This window comes from Somniosus microcephalus, unplaced genomic scaffold (genome assembly GCF_052327205.1).
Source record: "Somniosus microcephalus isolate GS21.2 unplaced genomic scaffold, FLI_Smic_1.0 unresolved_chr2, whole genome shotgun sequence".
Classification (NCBI taxonomy): domain Eukaryota; kingdom Metazoa; phylum Chordata; class Chondrichthyes; order Squaliformes; family Somniosidae; genus Somniosus; species Somniosus microcephalus.
The window spans coordinates 15,706,711-15,731,341 of NW_028225180.1; the positions used below are offsets into that span (position 1 = coordinate 15,706,711).

A 24,631-nucleotide genomic window follows, 5' to 3' on the forward strand; every position below is an offset into this window, starting at 1 on the left:
TGGAAATCTAAGATGGCGCCTCCCGCGCTTTGCCTTCTTCCCCGATTTAACAAAATGGCGCCTCCCGCGCTTTCCGTCTTCCCCGCTGCTGCTAGCGCTGTTGCTGGCGTTTTATGCCTTGATGGCGACGCCCTATGGTCTTCGCGCACTTCCCCCTGAGCTGCTGCTAACGCCGCTCTCCGCGGTTCCCGTGGCAAACTGCAGCTCCTCGCGGCTTTCTGCGCTTCTAATTTCTTTTATTTCCCCGTCGTCGGAGCAACCCTGCGGGACACTTTCCTCCCTCTTCTCGGGTCTGTACGCTGCCCGGCTTCATAGCACCGGCCGCGCCCTGTGTGCTCCACCCTCTCTCTCTCTCTCCTCTTCCTGACAACGCTGCTCGGCCCCGTTGAAAAGCCACCCAATCGAGCTCTAGCCCGCCGCAGCCCAGGAAGGATCAGTGTACTACCTGCCACCAGCCTGATTTGCTGGAACACCATCGACAGGATAACCAAGCCTCGCACTCGACAGCCTCTCCTGCAAATCTTCTACTCCGATGAATCAGAGGCGGTTGCCCATGGTCGACGCCCGTTTCTTCTGTTTGTTTTTTTTTCTTTCTTCCTTCTGGCCTCGACCTCTGACAACTTCGCTTCAGGGATGGATCCCCATGAGGTGGTGCAGACTGTAGGTAAGTTCGGATCTGCTCGTCGCCAGTATTATGTCCGTGTGTAATTGAGACATGGACTGCAGGAGTTGGTTATAACAGGTCTTTACTGAGTGGAGACAAACTGGAACTACTATGCAAAAGTTACTACACAGGCTTATATACAGGGGTGGTCACTACTGGTACTGCAGTATACAGGGGCTGCAGAATATAGTTCCTTCTGCAAAGTACATACACTACAGTAGTGTTGGAAAGGGAGGATGTTCCTGAGGGGACAAGGACAGAATCCATTTGGTTAGAGTTGAGAAGTAAAAAGGGTCTGATCACGCTATTGGGTGTATTCTACAGGCCTCCAAATAGTGAGAGGGAGGTAGAGGAGCAAATCTGCAGGGAAATCACAGAAATATGCAAGAGCTATAGAGTGGTGATACTGGGGGACTTTAATTACCCAAATATCGATTAGGATAATGCTAGGGTAAAGGGGAAGGAGGGGCAGGAATTTCTGAAATGTGTTCAGGAGAATTTCCTTGACCAGTATGTTCTTGGCCCAACTAGGAAGGAGGCATTGCTGGATCTGGTGCTGGGGAATGAGGTGGACCAGGTCGACCAAGTGTCTGTGGGAGAACACTTGGGTACGAGTGATCATCGTATCATTAGATTTAGATTAGCAATGTAGAGGAGCAAGGAACAATCTAGAGTGGAACTTCTAAACTGGAATAGGGCTAACTTCAATGGAATGTGAAAGGATCTAGCCAGGGTAAAATGGAACCACAGACTGACAGGAAAAACTGTAACAGGACAATGGGTGACCTTTAAGGGGGAGATGTTCCAAGTACAGGCTCGGTACATTCCAACAAGAGGGAAGGGTAAGGGAACCAAAGCAAGGGCTCCTTGGATGACGAGGGAGATAGAGAAGATGATTAAAAAAAAAAAGAGGGTGTATGATGCATGTCAGGCGAATTCTTCAAGGGGGAACCAGACTAAATACAATAAGTTGAGAGGGGATGTGAAGATGAAAATATGATTGGCAAAGAGAGAATATGAGAGTAGAATGGCAGATAACATAAAAGGGAACCCAAAAATCTTCTACCAGCATGTAAACAGTAAGCGGGTAGTAAGAGGCAGGGTGGGGTCTCTCAGGGACAAAGAAGGTGATATATGCTTAGAAGCACAGGGCAAAGCTAGAATACTCAATGAGTACTTTGTATCAGTGTTTACTAAGGAGGTGGACGCTGACAAAATATCGGTAGAAGTGGAAAAGGTAGAAGCAATGGAAGGGGTGAAAATTGATAGACAGGATGTACTCGAAAGGCTGGGTATGCTTAGAGTGGATAAGTCACCTGGTCCAGATGGTTTGCATCCCAGGTTGCTAAGGGAATTGGAGGAGGAGATGGCGGAAGGGCTTGCCATAATTTTCCAATCTTCCCTAGATGCGGGGGAGGTGCCTGAGGATGGAAAGTGTCAAATGTGACACCATTGTTCAAGAAAGGGTGTAAGGACAATCCTAGTAACTACAGGCCGGTCAGTTTAACATCAGTGGTGGGTAAAGTTTTAGAAACAATAATCAAGGAAAATATTAATGGGCAATTGGAGAGGTTTAAGCTAATTAAGGAGAGCCAACACGGATTTGTAAAAGGCAGATCGTGTTTGACTAATCTAGTTGAATTTTTTGATGAAGTAACAGAGAGGATTGATGAAGGGAATGCAATGGATGTTGTCGACATGGATTTTAGGAAGGCGTTTGACAAAGTACCACATAGAAGGCTGGTTAACTAAATTGAGGCTCATGGAATAGGTGGGTCAGTGGCAGCTTGGATAAGGAATTGGCTTAAGGACAGAAAACAGCGAGTTGTGGTAAATGGCTGTTTTTCAGACTGGAGGATGGTAGACAGTGGTGTTCCCCAAGGGTCAGTGCTGGGGCCACTGCTTTTTTTGATATATATAAATGACCTGGATATTGGAATACAGAGTAGAATTTCTAAATTTTCTGATGACACCAAACTTGGGGGTGTGGCAAACAGTGATGATGATACCAATCAACTGTAACTAGACATAGAAAGGCTAGCAGAATGGGCAGACAAGTGGCAGATAGAATTTAATACAGAGAAGTGTGAGGTGATGCATTTTGGCAGAAGGGACAGGGAGAGGCAATATACACTTAATGGCACAGTTTTAAAGAGTGTGCAGGGACAGAGGGACCTGGGAGTTAATGTGCATAGGTCCCTGAAGGTGGCAGGACATATTGAGAGAGTGGTTAACAAAGCATATGGGATCTTGGGTTTCATAAATAGAGGTATTGAGGGCAAAAGTAGAGAAGTTATGCTGAACCTTTATAAAGCGCTGGTTAGGCCACAACTGGAGTATTGCGTCCAGTTCTGGTCACCACACTTTAGGAAGGATGTGAAAGCCCTTGAGAGGGCGCAGAGGAGATTTAACAGAATGGTTCCGGGGATGAGAGATCTTAGCTACAAGGACAGTTTGGAGAAGCTGGATTTGTTTTCATTAGAGCGAAGGAGATTGAGGGGTGATTTGATAGAGGTATACAAGATTATGACGGGTTTGGATAGGCTAGACAGGGAAAGGCTGTTCCCACTAGTTGATGGTACAAGGACTAGGGGACACAGATTTAAGGTTTTGGGCAAGAGATACAGGGAGGATGTGAGGAAAAACTTTTTTACGCAGCGAGTGGTGAGGACCTGGAACTCGCTGCCGACGGAAGTGGTGGAAGCGGAGACACTCAATGTTTTCAAGGGGAGACTGGATAGGCACTGGAGGGAAATAAACTTGCAGGGCTACGGGGATAGAGTGGGGGAATGGGACTGACTGGATTGCTCTACAGAGAGCTGGCATGGACTCGATGGGCCAAATGGCCTCCTTCTGTGCTGTTATGACTCCATGACTAGGGTGCAGAAGAGATTTACTAGAATGGTTCCAGGGATGAGGGATTACAGTTACGTGGATAGACTGGAGAAGCTGGGGTTGTTCTCCTTGGAGCAGGGAATGCTAAGAGGAGATTTAATAGATGTGTACAAAATCAGGAAGGGTTTAGATAGAGGAAATAAAGAGAAACTGTTTCCAGTAGCTGAGGGGTCGATAACCAGAGGGCACAGATTTAAGGTCATTGGCAAAAGAACCAGATTTGCATAAGCTTGTTACCTCCATCTCCTGGATTGATTCACTTGTGGAAGTGGAACGTTGAGAAATCGACTGCTGGTCTCCATCACTTGGGAAGGACATTCTTCCGTTATCGTGAGCAATCCTAGGTCTTTGAAAAAAAATAGCAAAACTGTCTAATCCAAGAAGCAATCATGACTTTTAAGTTGGTTTCAACACAGAAGCTAGACAACAGCAACATCTTGCATTTATGCAGCCCCTGTAACCTAGTAAAACGTCCCAAGATGCTTCACAGGGGTGATTATCAAACAAAATTTGACACTGAGCCGGATAAGGAGATATTAGAACAGGTGACACAAGAGCACAAGAAATAGGAGCAGGAGTCGGCCACTTGGCCCCTCGAGCCTGCTCCGCCATTCAATAAGATCATGGCTGATCTTGGGCTCAAAGCCGCTTCCCCGCCCGCTCCCCATAACCCTTCACTCCCTTATCTTGCAAAAATCTGTCCATCTCCACCTTAAATGTATTTAATGACCCAGCCTCCACGGCTCTCTGGGGCAGAGAATTCCACAGATTTACGACCCTCCGAGAGAAGAAATTCCTCCTCATCTCCGATCTAAAAGGGCGACCCTTTATTCTGAGACTATGCCCCCGAGTTCTAGATTCCCCCACGAGGGGAAACATCCTCTCTGCATCTACCTTGTCGAGCCCCCTCAGTATCTTATATGTTTCAATAAGATCACCTCTCATTCTTCTAAACTCCAATGAGTAGAGGCCCAACCTGCTCAACCTTTCCTCATAAGTCAACCCCCTCATCTCTGGAATTAACCGAGTGAATCGTCTCTGAACTGCCTCCAATGCAAGTATATCCTTCCTTAAATAAGGAGACCAAAACTGTACGCAGTACTCCAGGTGTGGTCTCACCAACACCCTGTACAGTTGTAGCAGGACTTCCCTGCTTTTATACTCCAACCCCCTTGAAATAAAGGCCAACATTCCATTTGCCTTCCTGATTACTTGCTGTACTGCATGCTAACTTTTTGTGTTTCATGCACAAGGACCCCCAGGTCCCTCTGAACTGTAGCATTTTGTAATCTCTCTCCATTTAAATAATACATTGCTTTCTTTATTTTTCCTACCAAAGTGGATAACCTCGCACTTTCCCACATTATACTCCATCTGCCAAATGTTTGCCCACTCACTTAGCCTGTCTATATTCCTTTGCGGGTTCTTTGAGTCCTCTGCACAACTTGCTTTCCCACCCATCTTTGTATCATCCGCAAACTTGGCTACATTACACTCGGTCCCTTCATCCAAGTCATTAATGTAGCTTGTAAATAGTTGAGGCCCCAGCACCGATCCCTGTGGCACCCCACTAGTTACCGTTTGCCAACCGGAAAATGACCCATTTATTCCGCCTCTCTGCTTTCTGTTAGTTAGCCAAATCTCTATCCATGTTAATATATTACCCCCAACTCCGTGAGCTCTTATCTTATGCAGTAACCTTTTACGTGGCGCCTTCTGGAAATCCAAACACACCACATCCACTGGCTCACCTTTGTCCACCCTGTTTGTTACCTCCTCAAAGAACTCCAGCAAGTTTGTTAAACATGATTTCCCTTTCATAAAACCATGCTGACTCTGCTTGACTGCATTATGATTTTCCAAATGCCCTGCTACTGCTTCCTTAATGAAGGACTCCAGCATTTTCCCAACGACAGATGTTAGGCTAACTGGTCTATCGTTTCCTGCTTTCTGCCTCCCTCTTTCTTAAATAGGGGTGTTACATTAGCGGTTTTCCAATCTGCTGGGATCTCTCCAGAGTCCAGGGAATTTTGGTAGATTGCAACCAATGCATCCACTATCTCTGCAGCCACTTCTTTTAAGACCCTGGGATGCAGGCCATCTGGTCCAGGGGACTTACCAACTTTTAGTCCCATTAATTTACCGAGTACTATTTCCTTAGTGATAGTGATTGTCTTTAGTTCCCCCCTCCCTGTGGCCCCTTGATTATCCATTATTGGGATGTTGTTAGTGCTTTCTACCGTGAAGACAGATACAAAATATTTCTTTAGAGTCTCTGCCATTTCCCCATTCCCCATTATTAATACCCCAGTCTCATCCTCTAAGCGACCAACGTTTACTTTAGCTACCCACTTCCTTTTTATATACCTGTAGAAGCTCTTACTTTCTGTTTTAATATTTCTTGCCAGTTTACTCTCATAATTCATCTTCTCTCTCTTTATTATTTTTTTAGTCATCCTTTGCTGGTTTTTACAAATTTCCCAATCCTCTGGTCTCCCACCAATCTTGGCAACATTGTATGCCTTCGTTTTCAATTTGATACCATCCTTTACTTCCTTAGTTAGCCACAGATGGTGCTCCCTTCTCTTAAAATCTTTCTTTCTCACTGGAATATATTTTTGTTGAAAGTTGTGACATATCTCCTTAAATGTCCACCACTGCATTTCAACTGTCTTGCCTTTTAATTTATTTTTCCAGCCCACTTTAGCCAGTTCTGCCCTCATGCCATTGTAATTGCCTTTGTTTAAGATCAGGACACTGGTTTGAAATACAACTTTCTCACCCTCCAACTGAATTTGAAATTCAACCATGCTATGATCACTCTTTCCAAGAGGATCCTTTACTAAGAGATCATTTATTAATTCTGTCTCATTACACAGTACCAGATCCAAGATAGCCTGCTCCCTGGTTGGTTCCATTACATACTGTTCTAGGAAACCATCCCGGATGCATTCTATGAATTCCTCTTCAAGGCTACCATGGCCAATTTGATTTGTCCAATCAATATGGAAATTAAAATCACCCATGATTATTACCGTATCTGTTGTGTCCATGTATAGTAAGACACAAACTGCAGGAGAACGGTATAACAGGTGTTTACTCAACGTGGCTCACACTAGAACTGATCTGTACAGATTACTACTCAGTGCTATATACAGGTGTGGTCACTGCCGGTACTGCAGTATACATGAGCTGTAAAAGATAGTTCCCCCCCCTTAAAGGTATATACATTACAATTCCTCCCCTTTTAGATTAACAGTGCCATTACACTCATCTAACAATTAAATATCAAACTAATTACAATTAACACTTTTAACATGCAACATTAGCTGAAAATAGTCTATTTATATATTCAGTCTTTGGGGAGGCTTCCTGATCCTTTCTGGATAGCGCCTTTCCCGAGTGTCTTGCTCTTGGTGCGGAGGCAATTCTGGCCCCCTGTCGTCGGTTGGTTCATCAGCTTCCGATGCTACTGTTTCTGGGGTAGATGCGACCTGTACGTCGGGTTCATCACCAGGTACGTATGGGCGAGGCATGTAGTTGACTTGTTCCTGTGACTCTAGGATCTGGTCAGCATGGCGTCTCACGATGCTCTCCCCAACGTCCGCTGTGTACATTAGTGGGCCCTGCCGTGTGCATATCGTTCCTGGCTGCCATTTTTCTGTTCGGTAGTCGCGGGCCAAGACTGGTTGCCCGACATTGAAGCTCCTTGTTGGCTTCTCATGGATGTGCTGGAATTGTTTACTCTCAACATCTCTTCGTACGTTTGGTCTGAGCAAATCCAGGCGCGATCTTAACCTTCGGTTAAAGAACATCATGGCTGGGGCCTGGTTGGTGACTGCATGTGTCGCATTCCGGTAGGCGAACAGGAAATTGTCCACCTTGTGCTGCAGCGGAATGTTGTCATTGTACATAGCCTTTATTGCCTTCTCAAAGGTTTGTACAAACCTCTCAGCCAATCCATTTGTGGCTGGATGATACAGGGCGGATGTGTAATGCCTTACCCCATTCTTTTTCAAGAACCTCCGGAACTCTTCGGACACAAACTGTGGTCCGTTGTCGGAGCAAATCTGTTCTGGCAAGCCATTCCTGGCAAAAATGGTCCGTAGGACTGCAATAGTTTTCTCCGTGGTGGTGGAGGACATTTTGATGACCTCAGGCCATTTCAAGTGCGCATCCACGGCTATTAAAAACATTGAGTCCATGAATGGACCAGCAAAATCAGTATGCACCCGTTGCCATGGAGATGAGAGCCACTCCCATGGGTGTAGAGGGGCCTGTGGTGGTGCATTTTGGACTTTCTGGCATCCTGAGCAGCTCTTGGTCAGGTCCTCGATTTGTTTATCGGTTCCCGGCCACCACACATAAGCCCTGGCTAGGCTTTTCATTTTTACCCCTCCCAGATGACCCTCATGAAGCTCATTGAGCACTCTATCCCTTAACTTGGGTGGAATTACCACTCGGGATCCACACATCAAGGTCCCCCGGCACACTGACAGCTGCTCTCTCCTTGTCAAGAATGCTGGCAACAGTGAGTCACCATGTGCTGGCCATCCCTTCACCGTCAAATCATATACCCGAGACAGTGTCAGGTCATTTCAGGTTTCCTTTTCGATACAAGCGTTAGTTACCGGTAGGTATTCAACTATAGTCGAATGGAATATTTCGACAGGATCCACTGCTGGTGCTTCCTCCGCAGTAGGCAGTGGCAGGCGTGATAGCCCATCAGCATTTCCATGCTGTTTCGTGCCCTTATATTCAATCTCATAGTGGTGCGCCCCTAGAAAAAGTGACCATCTTTGTAGTCGTTGCGCAGTCATCACCGGAATGCCCTTCTTCGGATTAAAAATGGAGACAAGAGGCTGGTGATAAGTCAGCAAGGTGAATTTCTGCCTGTGCAGATAGTGATTGAACTTTTTCACTCCCCGCACTAGGCTGAGAGCCTCCCTGTCAATCTGGGCATAGTTACACTCGGCTGAGGTTAGTGATCGTGATGCAAAGGCTATTGGCCTCTCTGAGCCGTCCGAGAATTTGTGCGACAGCACCGCTCCAATGCCGTAGGGTGACGCATCACATGCCAACCGAATTGGTAATGCTGGGTTGTAATGGGCCAATACCTCTTTCGATGTGATTAGTGTTTTGCTCTTCTGGAAAGCTCGTCTACATTCGTCACTCCACTTCCATGGCACCCCAGTTTGCAGTAGGGTGTTCAGTGGGTGTAGTATTGTAGACAAATTTGGCAAGAACTTATGGTAGTAGTTTACCAGCCCGAGGAACGACCTCAGTTGTGACACATTTTCCGGTGCTGGAGCCTTGACTACTGCCTCAATCTTCTCTGGGGATTTATGCAGCCCCTCTTTATCGATAACGTGGCCACAATACGAGATCTGTTTTCCAAAAAACTCGCATTTGGGGTGGTTAGCTCGGAGCCGATATTCCTGCAATCTAGTGAGCACCTGCTCCAGGTTGGCAAGGTGATCACTGTCATTTTCGCCCGTGACCAGGATGTCGTCCAAATAACACTGCGTCCCTGGGATCCCTTGCAGGACTTGTTCCATTGCCCTCTGCCAAATAGCCGGAGCTGATGCTACCCCGAATACCAGCCGGTTGTATTGGTAGAGGCCTTTATGGGTGTTGATTGTGAGGTATTTTTTGGATGCATCTTCTACCTCCATTTGCAGATACGCCTGGGCCAGATCAATCTTAGTGAAGTGTTTCCCTCCAGATAGCGAGGCGAAAATATCTTCAATCCGCGGAAGTGGATATTGTACGGTGTGAAGGACCGGGTTTACTGTTACCTTAAAGTCCCCACAGATGCGAACCTTCCTTGGTTCCCCAGGCGTGCTGCTCAATGACTTTTTCATCACAGGGACGATGGGTGTAGCACACTCGCTCCAGTCTACCTTGGACAGTACACCTGAACGTTCCAGACACTCCAGCTCTGCTTCGACGGCTTTGCGCATCGCATAAGGTGTCGGTCTGGCCTTAAAAAATTTTGGGCTTGCGTTTTCTTCAATTTTAATCATCGCTGTCATGCCTTTTAGTGTTCCGAGTCCTTGCTGGAACACTTCTTTTGCGTCAGTTAGGATCTTTGACAGTCGCCCAGGTGTGACGTCGTCATCCTTTTTGTCAGCCACAGTCAGTGCCTGTATGGTATGCCAATCCAGTTGTATTTTCCGGATCCATTCACGTCCCAGTAATGGTGGTCCTCCATCTTGCAATACATACAGGTCTAGTTTTGGTGTTTCCTTACCGCTATATATAACGGTCACCCTTATTTTTCCTTTGGGGTAGACTTTTTGCCCCGTGTACGTCTTCAAAATCATTTTTGTGTCTCTCAAGGGTATGTGTGAGAATAGCCACTCATAGTCCCGTCGGTTTATGACTGTTAGGGCTGATCCTGTGTCCAATTCCATCTTTACCTGCACTCCTGCTATCTTGAGAGCGACCCAAATGGTTCGGTGATCCTCCGTTGTGATCACGTTATGTAGTTTCAGAGAACTCAGTTCCCTGCTTTCGGAGTCGTTATCACTCTTTTGTTCGTCTGAACTATTCTCCGTCATCTTATGTACCTTCTTCTACTTTCCTTTGGTAGGTTTCTTATTGCTGGTTTTCTTTCCCGACCTGCAGACTCGTGCTATATGTCCTATTTTTCCACACTGTCTGCACACTTTGTCTTTGAACCAGCAATCATTCTGGTCGTGTGTTGTTCTGCCGCAGCGATAGCACTTCTCTGTTCCATATGACATTTCGTTTGTGCCATATTCTTGCGGTCTCTGTTGTATCTCTGCAGCGCCCTGTGCTGCTGCTTCATATGATACCGCAATGCTGAAAGCCTTTTCCAGCATCAGGTCCTTTTCAGATAAAAGCCGTTTCTGGGTTCCTTCACTTTGAAGCCCACACACAAACTAGTCCCTTAAGGTATCTGCCAGTCCGGCTCCAAACTGGCAGTGTTTCGATAGTTTGCGCAGTTCTGTTAAATAATCAGCATTGCTTTCATCCTTATGCTGGTTCCATTTGTGAAACTTGAATCTTTCTGCTATCAGCAGCGGTGTGGGGTTTAAATGTTCCTTTAGTATCGTTACTATGTCTTCAAAACTCTTTTCCATTTGCTTCGTTGGGGTTACTAGATTTCGTAACAACCCATACGTCTTTGCACCCATTAAATTTAACAATACCGATGCTTTTTTGTCATCAGACACCTCATTTGCCTTGCAGTACACCTCTATTCGCTCGACATATGTAGTCCAATCTTCGACTTCATTGTCAAACGCGGTGATACAGCCACTCTTCGGCATTTTGGGTGTGGTTTAAAATGGCGTCTCCCAATAGCTTAAAATGGCATCTGCTGCGCTTTCCTTCCTCCCCCGCTGCTGCCAACGCCGCACCCGGCGGTTCTCGTGGCAATGGCGGTGCCCTGTAGGTTTCGCGCGCTTCTCCTGCGCTGCTGCCAACGCCGCTCTCAGCGGTACTCGTGGCAATGGCAGCGCCTCGCGGGTTTCTGCGCGTCTCTCTCTCCCTATCTTCGACGCTGCTCGGCCCCTGAACACCGGCTGCGCCCTGTGCGCTCTGCCCTCTCTCTCTCTCCCCCGTCGACGCTGCTCGGCCCTTTGCTGTGCCGCTCGGTCGGGCTCTAGCCCGCCGCTGTCCGGGAAGGGTCTGCGCACTACCTGTTGCCAGCCCGTTTCGCTGGACCACCTCGACTGGAAAGCCAAGCCTGGCTCTCGACAGACTCCCCCGCAATTCTCGAATCTCTGCTGGATGACCGGGCGGTTGCCCGTGGTCGACGCCCGAGTCTCTGGCCTTGACCTCCAATCCACTGATCTCCAGGAACGAATCCCCGGGAGGTGATGCAGAGTTGCAGGTAGGTTCAAACTTGCCTTGTCGCCAATGTTGTGTCCGTGTATAATAAGACACAGACTGCAGGAGAACGGTACAACAGGTGTTTACTCAACATGGCTCACACTAGAACTGATCTGTACAGATTACTACTCAGTGCTATATACAGGTGTGGTCACTGCCGGTACTGCAGTATACATGAGCTGTAAAAGATATTTCCCCCCCCTTAAAGTTATATACATTACAGTAGCTTTTTTACAGGCCTCCATTATTTGTTGATTTATACTCTGTCCAACAGTATTGCTACTGTTCGGGGGCCTGTAGACTACGCCCACCAGAGACTTTTTCCCTTTATTATTTTTTATCTCCACCCAAACCGATTCTACATCTTGATCTTCTGAGCCAATATCACTTCTCACCACAAAAGCTTGGTCAAAGAGGCAGGTTTTAAGGAGCGTCTTTAAGGAGGAGAGAGAGGCGGAGAGGTTTAGGGAGGGAATTCCAGAGCTTAGGGCCCAGGCAGCTGAAGGCACAGCCGCCAATGGTGGAGCGATGGAAATCGGGGATGATCAAGAGGCCAGAATTGAAGGAGCACAGAGATCTCGGGAGGTTGTGTGGCTCAAGGAGATTACAGAGATCGGGAGGGGCGAGGCCATGGAGGGATTTGAAAAAAGTATGAAAATTTTGAAATTGAGGCGTTGCTTAACCAGGAGCCAGTGTAGGTCAGCGAGCACAGGGGTGATGGGCGAACGGGACTTGGTGCGAGTTAGGACACGGGCAGCCGAGTTTTGGATGAGCTCAAGTTTACGTCGGGTGGAATGTGGGAGGCCGGCCAGGAGTGCGTTGGAATAGTCAAGTCTGGAGGTAACAAAGGCATGGATGAGGGTTTCAGGAGCGGATGAGCTGAGGCAGGCGCGGAGACGGGCGATGTCACACTTCCGTAAAAGCATTTCATAATCTTCGATACCTCGTCACTAAGGTACATTGTGAGAACCTCATCTTAACTTCAATTCTTTTGATTCTTCACCGAGCCATTCTGAAAAAGTTCTCCTTGAAGTGAGACTAAGAATGCAAGGATGTTGCCATCAGTAGTTCTTTGACTCATCGCGGCATTGGGTGTGATTGAACGCATAGACATTCAGGAGTGATCTTCTCGGTATAGTGTTACTTAAACAGGCTGTTGCGTCCAAGAAGAGTCATAGTCATAGAGTCATAATGGCACAGAAGGAGGCCATTCGGCCCATCGAGTCCGTGCCGGCTCTCTGTAGAGCAATCCAGTCAGTCCCATTCCCCCGCTCTATCCCCGTAACCCTGCAAGTTTATTTCCCTCAAGTGCCTATCCAGTCTCCCCTTGAAAACATCGAGTGTCTCCGCTTCCACCACTTCCGTCGGCAGCGAGTTCCAGGTCCTCACCACTCGCTGAGTAAAAAAGTTTTTCCTCACGTCCCCCCCTGTATCTCTTGCCCAAAACCTTAAATCTGTGTCCCCTAGTCCTTGTACCATCAACTAGTGGGAACAGCCTTTCCCCGTCTAGCCTATCCAAACCCGTCATAATCTTGTACACCTCTATCAAATCACCCCTCAACCTCCTTTGCTCTAATGAAACCAAATCCAGCTTCTCCAACCTGTTCTTGTAGCTAAGATCTCCCATCCCCAGAACCATTCTGGTAAATCTCCTCTGCACCCTCTCAAGTGCCTTCACATCCTTCCTAAAGTGTGGTGACCAGAACTGGACGCAATACTCCAGTTAATGTGCATATGTCTCTGAAGGTGACAGGACATATTGAGAGAGTGGTTAGCAAAGCATATGGGATCTTGGGAATCATAAATAGAGGTATTGAGTACAAAAGTAGAGAAGTTATGCTGAACCTTTATAAAGCGCTGGTTAGGCCACAACTGGAGTACTGTGTCCAATTCTGGGCACCACACCTTAGCAAGGATGTATATGTCTTGGAGAGGGTGCAGAGGAGATTGACCAGAATGGTACCAGGGATGAGGGACTTCAGTTACGTGGAGAGACTGGAGAAGCTGGGATTGTTCTCCTTAGAGCAGAGAAGGTTAAGGGGGAGATGGACCAGAATGGTACCAGGGATGAGGGACTTCAGTTACGTGGAGAGACTGGAGAAGCTGGGGTTGTTCTCCTTAGAGCAGAGAAGGTTAAGGGGAGATTGACCAGAGGTGTTGAAAAATATGAGGGGTTTTGATCGAGTAAATAGGGAGAAACTGTTTCCACTGGCAGTAGGGTCAGTAACCAGAGGACACAGATTTAAGATCATTGACAAAAGAACCAGAGGGGGTTAATGCGGAGGTTTTTTTACGCAGCGAGTTGTTACGATCTGGAATACACTGCCTGAAACGATTCAATGTTAACTTTCAAAACGGAATTGGATAAATACTTGAAGTGGAAAAATTCACGGGGAAAGGGCAGGGGAGTGGGACTAATGGGATAACTCTTTCAAAGAGCCGGCACAGGCACGATGGGCCGAATGGCCTCCTCCTGTGCTGTATGATTTCATGGGGTTAATTTTAACTGCAATAGACTTTTAAAAACAGGGATCTTGAAATGTATCCGGTCCTACCTGTTGTGCTGTAATTGCATTGATCCCCGTCCCACAGGACGTACTGGTCCCCTCAGATGGTTGTCACGCCTGTTTTTATTCTAACTCTCTCTCTCGATTGCCCCTCCCATAGTTTTCGTACTCACTTACCTCGGCCTCTTTTATTTTCAGCCTGGGTGTTGTCCTGCCGAATACACCTCGGTCCGACACTCGGCTATGTCAATAGCCAAAAGCCACAACGACACAACTCGGAGTAGGGAGTGGGAAGGGTGGCGATCAAGGGTTAAACGATCAAAGGCATGGCACCCCTTCCCCCACCCGAAATCTAGCACCGAGAAATGAATTTTGCTTCGGAGCCCGGCCTCATCCGACCCAGCGAATCATAAATAGCAAACAACTCTAACTCGCGATATCTTTAAGATAGTGTCGAGTGAAAAAAAAGGATGCATGTTCAGTAACTTACAGACAAAAAGCACTTCAGAATGCCTCGACAGCTGGACTTTGACTGATTCCGCTGGTCAGGGGACATGGCAGGAAGGAAACAGGCTATTCCTGTGTGTCAGTTTGGTTTCTGATGATGGTATCATTGTATGCGCAGTGCTTCTCTCTCTCTCTTAGGCAGTCCCTCAGAAACGAGGATGACTTGCTTCCACATTAAAATGAGTTCTCAGGTGACTGATGAGTCCAATGCGGGACCTACAGTCTCTGTCACAGGTGGGGCAGACGGTGGTTGAAGGGGCGGGTGGGTGGGGTGTGTTAAGTATGTGTATTGTATTGAACAATTAACACAAAGACTTAAACGTATAACTCAAACAGGTCTTTACTGGTTGGAGGTAGGGACTGTACGTAGGTCTTTACTTCATGCCCACAGGTGGGAACTGAGGGGAGATCAGTACCCACAGTACTATTTATACCCCTATGGCCAGGAGTGGTACTGCGTATCACTACGCCCTACAAGTAGTGCAGTCCTGTCCATAGGTTCAAAGTAGCACACATATTACATACACAACATTCCTCCCTTCCTAGCTTTACAGTCATCTCCCCATTTAACATAACGTAATAACATATATACATATATAACTTCAGGTTTACATAACAGAATAACATAGATACATAGATAACTTCATGTCAAAACAGATCACAGATTCAGTCTCTGCGGAAAACAGTTCACAGATTCAATCTCTGTGGTGTAGTCGGTTCACGTTGCTGGAGTGACTCATTCAATAGTCCTTCCATGGATTTAACAGTTTGAACTTCCGAACTGAATTGGCTCCGTTCGGAGGGACCACGTGTGTGATCTGGTAGAGGTAATAATGGTTCAGATGGGTCATCTTCTGTTTCGACTTTTCCTTTTCTGCTTCTTGGAGACTCTCTGGGCTCCACTGTCAGCTGCCAGCTGCATGCGCAGTTCCTCCTTCTCTTCCTCCTTTTTCCGTAGTAGAGCCACCTTCTCCCGATGTTCCGTAGACTTTCGGTGCTCCTCCATGATTTCTGTATGGTGGGAGTCGAAGTTACAAGTTGGGCAGGACAGGACATAGTAATATTCGGTGTCGTCCTGATCTAGGCCAGCGAGAGGGTCTTCTATTTCCTCCATACCCAGCTGGGCATTAGCCAGCTTTTGTTCCAAGTCCAGACATCTTTCCTGAAGAGACTTCTTCATGCATACCTCTTCATCTAGCTTTTTCTGGGCTTTCAGCAAGTCGTTTACTAATGACCTCATTTGAGATTTTACTACTTCAACTTCTTTTGGAGATTGATTGATCGGACTATTCAATCCCTCTACCGGAGCAGCTGTTTCAGCGGTCTGTTGTTCTACGTTGACGTGAGTCAGCGTACTTTTGGCATCCAAGGGCTGCTCTGTTGCAGTCATCTCAGTCTGTGTTGCCACCTCAGCTCTTCCAATAGCCTTTGAGAGTTCCGAACCCCTTTCGTTTGAATATTGAAGTTCGTGTTCAAGTTTTTCCCATTTCAGAGTCCTGTCCTTCAGCATATGCAGGAGTTGGCTGACCGTTAACTCCTCTGACATCAGACGTTTTGTGTGCTCCTGCTCCATTTTCTCCATCAGCTGCTTCTGTTGTCTTTCCAGATTCTCCAACTCTATATCAAAGAACTCTTTCGTTGCATTCAACTCTTGCTCAAAACGGCGAAGCATTTGTTCTAATTGCTGTTGTAGTTTGAAATGGAGTTGAGTTCGAGCCCGGTGTCCCTCAGAAATGGGCACATCAGTAGACTTGCCAGACTCAGAATCCACAGTTAAACTATGTTGTTGTTGCTCAGTGGAATTCTGTGCTGAAACTTTGTCTTTTGCACCTGAGTTGGGCTTACCATCATCCGTTCCAGAGTCTGGGCCGACTATCTTCACCGAGTTCTCACTCGTTATTGTTTGTAGGAAATGCCAGTCCATATTCATTTTCCTAATCCACTCCCGTCCTAGTAGTGGAGAACCTCCTTCAGATATCACATATAAGTCCATTATTTGACTGTCTTCGCCCTTGTGGACCACTGCAACCTCTATTTTCCCGATGGGATACACTCTTTGCCCCGTGTATGTTTTTAATATAATCCCCGTATCCTGTAGGGGAATATGTTGGAATAACTTTCCGTAATCTTTCTTATTTATGACCGTCAATGCTGATCCAGTGTCCAATTCCAGTTTTACTTGGACTCCTTCTATCTGAAGAGTGACCCAAATTGTCTGGAGGTCTGCACCCTTACCAGCGTTGAGTACTCTTAAGCTAGCCAGTTCATTACAGCTTAAGCTAGCCAGTTCATTACTGCTAGCGTCTGAATCGGACTCCTGTTCGGTCACCTTGTGTACCTTTGCGTATTTTCCTTGCGGTGACTTCTTGTTGCTGGTCTTCTTCCCTGACCTGCATACTCTAGCTATATGTCCAAGCCTACCACAAGTTCTACATTCTTGGTTTTTAAACCAACACTGGTTCTGATCATGCGTTGTCTTTCCACAACGATAACATTTGCCAGGACTCACACCCAATTTGTGTGCACTGAGCTCCGGTGACCGTAGCTGCATTACTGCTGTGCCTCTCGCTGCGGCTTCGTGTGCTGCTGCCATAGTGACCGCCTTCTCAAGCGTCAGCTCATTCTCCTCGAGCAGTCGCTTTTGTGTATCCTGTTTAAATAAACCACACACAAATTTGTCTCGTAGTGCATCTGTCAGTCCCGTTCCAAACTGGCAATATTTAGCTAATTTACGCAATTCCAGCAAATATTCAGCATTGCTTTCATGCTGTAGCTGCCTTCTGTCGTAAAATTTAAATCGTTCCGCTAGCATCAGCGGCGTGGGGTTTAGATGATCTTTCAGGACAGTAACAATCTCATCGAACGTCTTATCCGCCGGTTCATCTGGTGATAACAGTTGTTTCAATTGCCCGTATGTCTTCGCACCCATTAAATTTAATAATGTTAGGGCTTTATCTTGGTCACGAATTTTATTGGCCTTACAATAATTTTTTACTCTTTCAACATATATGGCCCAATCTTCGAGGTCACTATCAAAGGTGCTAATATTCCCGTGTTTAGGCATTGTAGATTTGCAATTTCTCAGATTTTATTTTGTTTACATGTTATCAAAGATGGCAGCTTCCCGCTCTTGCCGTCGTCCTCCGCCCACAAAATGGCGGTTTTCCCGCGCTTGGCGGCCTTCACCCGTCCCCCGACGCCGTCTCCCTTCAGCCCCCGAGTGCGGCCCTTATCTTCGCCGCGATCGCCCTTATCTTCTCCAACTTCCCCAGCCCTGTCTTTGCAGCCAACGCTGCACGGCTTACCCCACCACCTAGGTTGAACAAGGAAACTGCAGAAAGACTTCTGTCAGTCGCTGGAAGCTGTCAGGATGGCTGCTGCACTCCAGTGCTCAGTCGCTGATGGAGGCTTCAGAGTCCTAAAGCCTGTCGCTTCTAGTGGGGTGGTGATGTTTGAAACCTCTCTTCAACTGCCGCAGGGTAAGAACCTGACTCGTCGCCAGTGTTAAGTATGTGTATTGTATTGAACAATTAACACAAAGACTTAAACGTATAACTCAAACAGGTCTTTACTGGTTGGAGGTAGGGACTATACGTAGGTCTTTACTTCATGCCCACAGGCGGGAACTGAGGGGAGATCAGTACCCACAGTACTATTTATACCCCTATGGCCAGGAGTGGTACTGCGTATCACTACGCCCTACAAGTAGTGCAGTCCTGTCCATAGGTTCAAAGTAGCACACATATTACATACACAACAGGGTGCTTGGGTTGAATTCCGCTGTTTGCACTTGGCTTCCGCTTGCTCCTCATTCCCGAGTACTCGTCCAACTCCCTTTTAACAGTACTGATGGAACCAGCTTCCACCACCTTCTCAGGTCGAGCGTTCCCGATCCCGACAACTCTCTGAGTGAAAAAATTTCTTCTCATCTCCCCTCTAGACCTTTTGCCAATGATTTTGAACCTATGACCTCTAGTTATTGACCCACGCACCAGGGGGAATAATTATTCTCTATTTACTCTATCAAAACCCCCTCATCATATTGAAAACCTCAATTAGGTCACCTCTCAAGCTTCTCTGTTCCAAGGAGAACAGTCCGAACTGTTCCAAATTCTCCTTATAACTGAAGTCCTTCATCCCTGGTAACATCCTGGTAAACCTCCTCTGTCCCCTTTCTAAGGCCTTTACATCTTTCCTGAAGTGTAGTGTCCAGTATTGTCCACAATACTCCAGCTAAGGCCTAACCCGTGTTTTATAAAGGTTCATCATAACTTCCTTGCTTTTGTACTCTCTGCCTCTATTTTGAGGATGTAAGGAGCAGGGTGGATAAAGGGGAACCAGTAGATGTAGTGTATTTGGATTTCCAGAAGGCATTCGATAAGGTGCCACATAAAAGGTTACTGCACAAGTTAAGAGCTCACGGGGTTGGGGGTAATATATCAGCAAAGATAGAGGCTTGGCTAACGCACAAAAAACAGAGAGTCGGGATAAATGGGTCATTTTCAGGTTGTCAAACTGTAACTAGTGGGGTGCCACAGGGATCGGTGCTGGGGCCTCAACTATTTACAATCTACATTAATGACTTGGATGAAGGGACCGAGTGTAATGTAGCTAAATTTGCTGATGATACAAAGATAGGTGGGAAAGCAAGTTGTGCAGAGGACACAAAGGGCGCGATCTTGCCAACCCTGGGGAGGCGGGTATAGAGGCGGGACTGCCGGGAAAATGGCAGAATTCAGGGGCGGGTGCCCAACCCAGCTCCGTGCCATCTTGCCAGGAGGCGGGTAGCCGGCCCGCGCCGAGACCCGTCTCCTTGGAGGCGGGAAAGGGATTTGTGCCTCTTATCTGCCTGTTAACAGGGAGTTAACAGGCAGATAAGAGGATTATCCCCATTTTACCCACACAAATGCGGGCTTACCAAATGCTCCGAACCCCGCCAGGGTCACCGAGATGAGTAGTGGGTCTGCGGGGGTCGGAGGGGTGCAAAAGTGCGCTGTGGAGGTGAGTGATGGGTGCAAGTGTGGAGAGGTGAGTATGTGAGGTGAGTGGAAAGTGATAGAAAATGTTTACTCACCTTTGTTTCTTCCTGCAGGCTTCAACCGTTGGGTATGCGGAGAGTCTCGCACCTCAGCGGCAGAGATGACAGGTGGCCGCTGCATTCTCCAATGCAACAACCATCTAATTTCTGCTCACAAAAGAGGTTTGATGAGGTCTTGAATTCAAGAACTCATCAAACTACAGAGAATGTCATAGAGCTGTCAAATTTTTGACAGATGAAACGTCATACGCTGACGTTCTCTGTAACCGGCTTCCCCTTAATTGGCCTGCTGAGCCCACTGGACGGACTTAACAAGGTCAATCAACGGAAAATAGCGTTGGCTGGCCAGAAGTTGTTGGAGGCGGGACGAAAACCCGACAAGTGGGAGTCCCGCCTCCAAAAGCTCCCCATTTGCAAAATCCAGCCCATAGAATCTCCAAAGGGATGTCGACAGGCTAAGTAAGTGGGCAAAAATTTGGCAGAAGGAGTATGATGTGGGAAAGTGAGAGGTTATCCACTTTGGTAAGAAAAATAAAAAAGCAACTTATTATTGAAATGGAAAGAGATTACAAAATGCTGCAGTACAGAGGGACCTGGGGGATCCTTGTGAATGAAACACAAAAAGTTGGCATGCAGGTACAGCAAGTAATCAGGAAGGCAAATGGAATGTTGGCCTTTATTTCAAGGGGGTTGGAGTCTAAAATCAGGGAAGTCCTGCTACAACTGTACAGGGTATTGGTGAGACCACACCTGGAGTACTGCGTACAGTTTTGGTCTCCTTATTTAAGGAAGGATATACTTGCATTGGAGGCAGTTCAGAGAAGGTTCACGAGGTTAATTCCAGAGATGAGGGGGTTGACTTATGAGGAAAGGTTGAGCAGGCTGGGCCTATACTCATTGGAATTTAGAAGAATGAGAGGTGATCTTATTGAAACATATAAGATACTGAGGGAGCTCGACAGGGTAGATGCAGAGAGGGTGTTTCCCCTCGTGGGGAAATCTAGAACTCGGGGGCACAGTCTCAGAATAAAGGGTCGCCCTTTTAGAACTGAGATGAGGAGGAATTTCTTCTCTGAGGGTCGTAAATCTGTGGAATTCTCTGCCCCAGAGAGCTGTGGAGGCTGGGTCATTAAATACATTTAAGGTGGAGATAGACAGATTTTTGAACAATAATGGAGTGATGGGTTATGGGGAGCGGGCAGGGAAGTGGAGCTGAGCCCAAGATCAGATCAGCCATGATCTCATTAAATGGCGAAGCAGGCTCGAGGGTTCAAATGGCCGAATCCTGCTCCTATTTCTAATATTCTTATGGTCTTATGAAGCCCAGGATCCCGTTTGCATTTTTAACCGCTTTTAAACGGTTAAACTATCAAAGGCATGTTACCCCCCGCCACCCGCCCGAAACCTAGTACAGGTAGACTATCATTTAACCGAACTTCCGATAACCGAAACCCTCTAAAAACCAAAGGTTTTTTCGTTCAGCGTAAGGCGTGCGCACGACCCCGACCCCCACCCCCGACCCCCCGACGACCCCCACCCTTTCGGATAAGGGATAGTGTATCCTTTATCCGCACTTTCGAAAACCGAAATCCTCTGAAAACCGAAAGTGTTTTCGTTCAGCGTAAGTCGTGCGCACGACCCCGACCCCCGCCGAACCCCCGACCCCCGCCGACCCCCACCCCGACCCCCCGCCGACCCCCCGCCGACCCAGACCCCCGCCGACCCAGACCCCCGCCGACCCCCCCGCCGACCCCGACCCCCGTCGACACCCCCGCCGACCCCGACCCCCCGCCGACCCCCACCCCCGACAAATTTCCCAGTCTTATAAAATACCTTCTGAAATCCGAAATTTTCCGAAAACCGAAACACGGCTGGTCCCGAGATTTTCGGATAAAGGATAGTCTACCTGTACTGTACAAACAAATGAATATTGCTACAGAGCAAGTCATTGCTTGGCCACAGGCTACCCTGAGATCGCATCAAAAAAAAATAGTGAGCAACTAGAACTGGTGTTGTAGGAATTCGGGTTCACCTAAGTAGGTATTGGACGAATGCCTACTAAATAATCGAGTTCGACTTCAGGAGAAACAATCCAATAAGTCTTTAATGAAGGATTTGACGAAATACAAAAACAGCGTAGATCGAGGCAGGAGAGCCGTGGAACAGGTCTTTCCCCAGCAGGGACACCACGAGGACAGAGTCCGCAGTCCCGTGGATTGCATGATGACGTCATCACGCTCGGTCGCGTTTTCCCGCGCTTAGGTGGTCACGTGACCTGCGTCGTGATGTCGACGCGTTTGCCCGTGCTTGGGCGGTCACGTGACCTGCGTCGTGATGTCGACGCGTTTACCCGGCAATGAGGCTGGCCGTTGCGGCCGAAGTCGCGAGAGCGGGAGGCACCCGCCACTGCGGCTGGCCGAATAGGCCGAAGTCGCGGGCGCGGTAGGCCGAGCTGTGCTGGCGGCCGTTACGGGAGGCCGAGCCGGGCCGGCGGTCGCCGCGCATGCGTCACGTGATGCGCGACGTGACGTCAGTGCGTTACATCGCGTTCTTAAAGGGGCAACGGCCCAAACAGGTAAGTTATATACAAACATAGGTAAGTTGTATACATACGTAGTAAAGTTAAAGGGAATTTTATATCTTTATAAGCAAGGGACACTCGGTAGAACCGCCACAGTGCCACCTTTAAGAATGTTTAGCAACTTACAGACCTGACAAAAAGCTCGTCCCAGGATAACTTCGGCGGAGAATGAGACTGCGGAAGAGGAATCTGTTGACTTGGCGCACCAAGTCTGCTTACTGAGAATGGCGTCAGTGCATGCGCAGTGCACTCAGCACTAAAGTTGGCTTCAGGACGACAGGAAAGGAGACAGCCTACAATGGAGACGTTACTCATTCCATTGGTATCTCACCCCACCTTCACCACACACAGGAAAGTGCGCCTGCGTAGGTATGTGAGGCAAGAGCTGAATACTGGAACTGGTTTCTGTTACAAAGCAGCAAGCGTGTTCTTACTGGAACTTCCACGCCCATATTGTACACCAGCCATGGCAACTGGTCTGCAGGTGATACACGCAACAAGGAAACCCATGATTGGTTCCCAGCTAAAAGATTCACTGCCCACAACCTCGGTGTCCTATTGGACCCCGGGGTGTGCTTCCGAACCATATCCCTTCCATCGCCAAGACCGCCTAATTTCATCTGCGTAACATCGCCCGACTCCGACCCTGCCTCAGCTCAGCCGCTGCTGAAACCCTCATCCATCCATTTGTAACCTCCTGACTCGACGAGTCCAAGGCACTCCTGGCCGGACTCCGACATACCATCCTCCGTAAAATTTAACTCGTCCAACAGTTTGCTCGTCCCATATTCTAACTCATACCTGTGCTCGCTGGTCTACATTGCCTGCCAGTCCGACATTGCATCGATTTTCAAACACTCATCCTTGTTATCAAATCTTGCCCTGGCCCCACCCCTCCCTATCTCTGTAACCTCCTCCAGCCCCTACAACCCTCCCTATCTCTGTAACCTCCTCCAGCCCTACAACCCCCCTATCTCTGTAACCTCCTCCAGCCCCTACAACCCTCCCTATCTCTGTAACCTCCTCTGCCCCTACAACCCTCCCTATCTCTGTAACCTCCTCCAGCCCCTACAACTCTCCCTATCTCTGTAACCTCCTCCAGCCCCTACAAACCTCTCTATCTCTGTAACCTCCTCTGCCCCTACAACCCTCCCTATCACTGTAATCTCCTCCAGCCCCTACAACCCTCCCTATCTCTGTAACCTCCTCCAGCCCCTAAAACCCACCCTATCTCTGTAACCTCCTCCAGCCCCTACAACCCTCCCTATCTCTGTAACCTCCTCCAGCCCCTACAACCCTCCCTAACTCTGTAACCTCCTCCAGCCCCTACAACCCTCCCTAACCCTGTTGGCTCCTCCAGCCCCTACAACCCTCCCTATCTCTGTAACCTCCTACAGCCGCTACTGTTAGATCCATGTATCTTGATGTTGTGTGTCCTTCAATAATTAGACAAGAGACTGCAGGGAACAATCAACAGGTCTTTACTGGATGAGGGTTACTCTAAAACTAATTGTACAGATCCCTACTCAGGGTTTATATACAGGTGTGGTCACTGCCGGTACTACAGTATACAGGAGCTGTAAAAAGTAGTTCTCCCCTTAAAGGTACATACATTACAATTCCTCCCCTTTTAGATTAACAGTACCATAACATTCATTTAACAATTAAATATCAACTAATTACAATTAACACTTTTAACATGCAACATTAACTGAAAATAGTCTATTTATAAATTCAGTCTTTGGGGCGGCTTCCTGATCCTTTCTGGATAGCGCCTTTCCCGAGTGTCTTGCTCTTGGTGCGGAGGCGATTCTGGCCCCCTGTCATCGGTTGGTTCATCAGCTTCCGATGCTACTGTTTCTGGGGTAGATGCTGCCTGTATGTCGGGTTCATCACCAGGTACGCAAGACATGGGGTTGACTGTTAGGGCTGATCCTGTGTCCAATTCCATCTTTACCTGCACTCCTGCTATCTTGAGAGTGACCCAAATGGTTCGGTGATCCTCCGTTGTGATCACGTTATGTAGTTTCAGAGAACTCAGTTCCCTGCTTTCGGAGTCGTTATCACTCTTTTGTTCATCTGAACTATTCTCCGTCATCTTATGTACCTTCTTGTACTTTCCTTTGGTAGGTTTCTTATTGCTGGTTTTCTTTCCCGACCTGCAGATTCGTGCTATGTGTCCTACTTTTCCACACTGTCTACACACTTTGTCTTTGAACCAGCAATCATTCTGGTCGTGTGTTGTTCTGCCGCAGCGATAGCACTTCTCTGTTCCATATGACATTTCGTTTGTGCCATATTCTTGCGGTCTCTGTTGTATCTCTGCAGCGCCCCGTGCTGCTGCTTCATATGATACCGCAACGCTGAAAGCCTTTTCCAGCGTAAGGTCCTTTTCAGATAAAAGCCGTTTCTGGGTTCCTTCACTTTGAAGCCCACACATAAACTTGTCCCTTAAGGTATCTGCCAGTCCCGCTCCAAACTGGCAGTGTTTCGATAGTTTGCGCAGTTCTGTTAAATAATCAGCATTGCTTTCATCCTTATGCTGGTTCCATTTCTGAAACTTGAATCTTTCTGCT

The 24,631-nt window shown here is 47.6% G+C and overlaps 1 protein-coding gene across 1 annotated transcript in view; it reads right to left on the minus strand.

Moving 5' to 3' along the window:
- The window catches only part of LOC147092181 (serine protease FAM111A-like), a 35,003-nt gene extending 20,496 nt beyond the window's left edge, over positions 1 to 14,507 (minus strand). The window contains exons 1-2 of the mRNA XM_085975863.1: positions 14,420 to 14,507; positions 3,797 to 3,905 (exon numbers count right to left, since the gene is read on the minus strand). Of these exons, the coding sequence (XP_085831989.1) occupies positions 3,797 to 3,877 (81 nt within the window). The 5' untranslated portion in view covers positions 3,878 to 3,905; positions 14,420 to 14,507. The remainder of the gene's footprint in view (positions 1 to 3,796; positions 3,906 to 14,419) is intronic.
- Between the last annotated feature and the right edge of the window lie 10,124 nt (positions 14,508 to 24,631).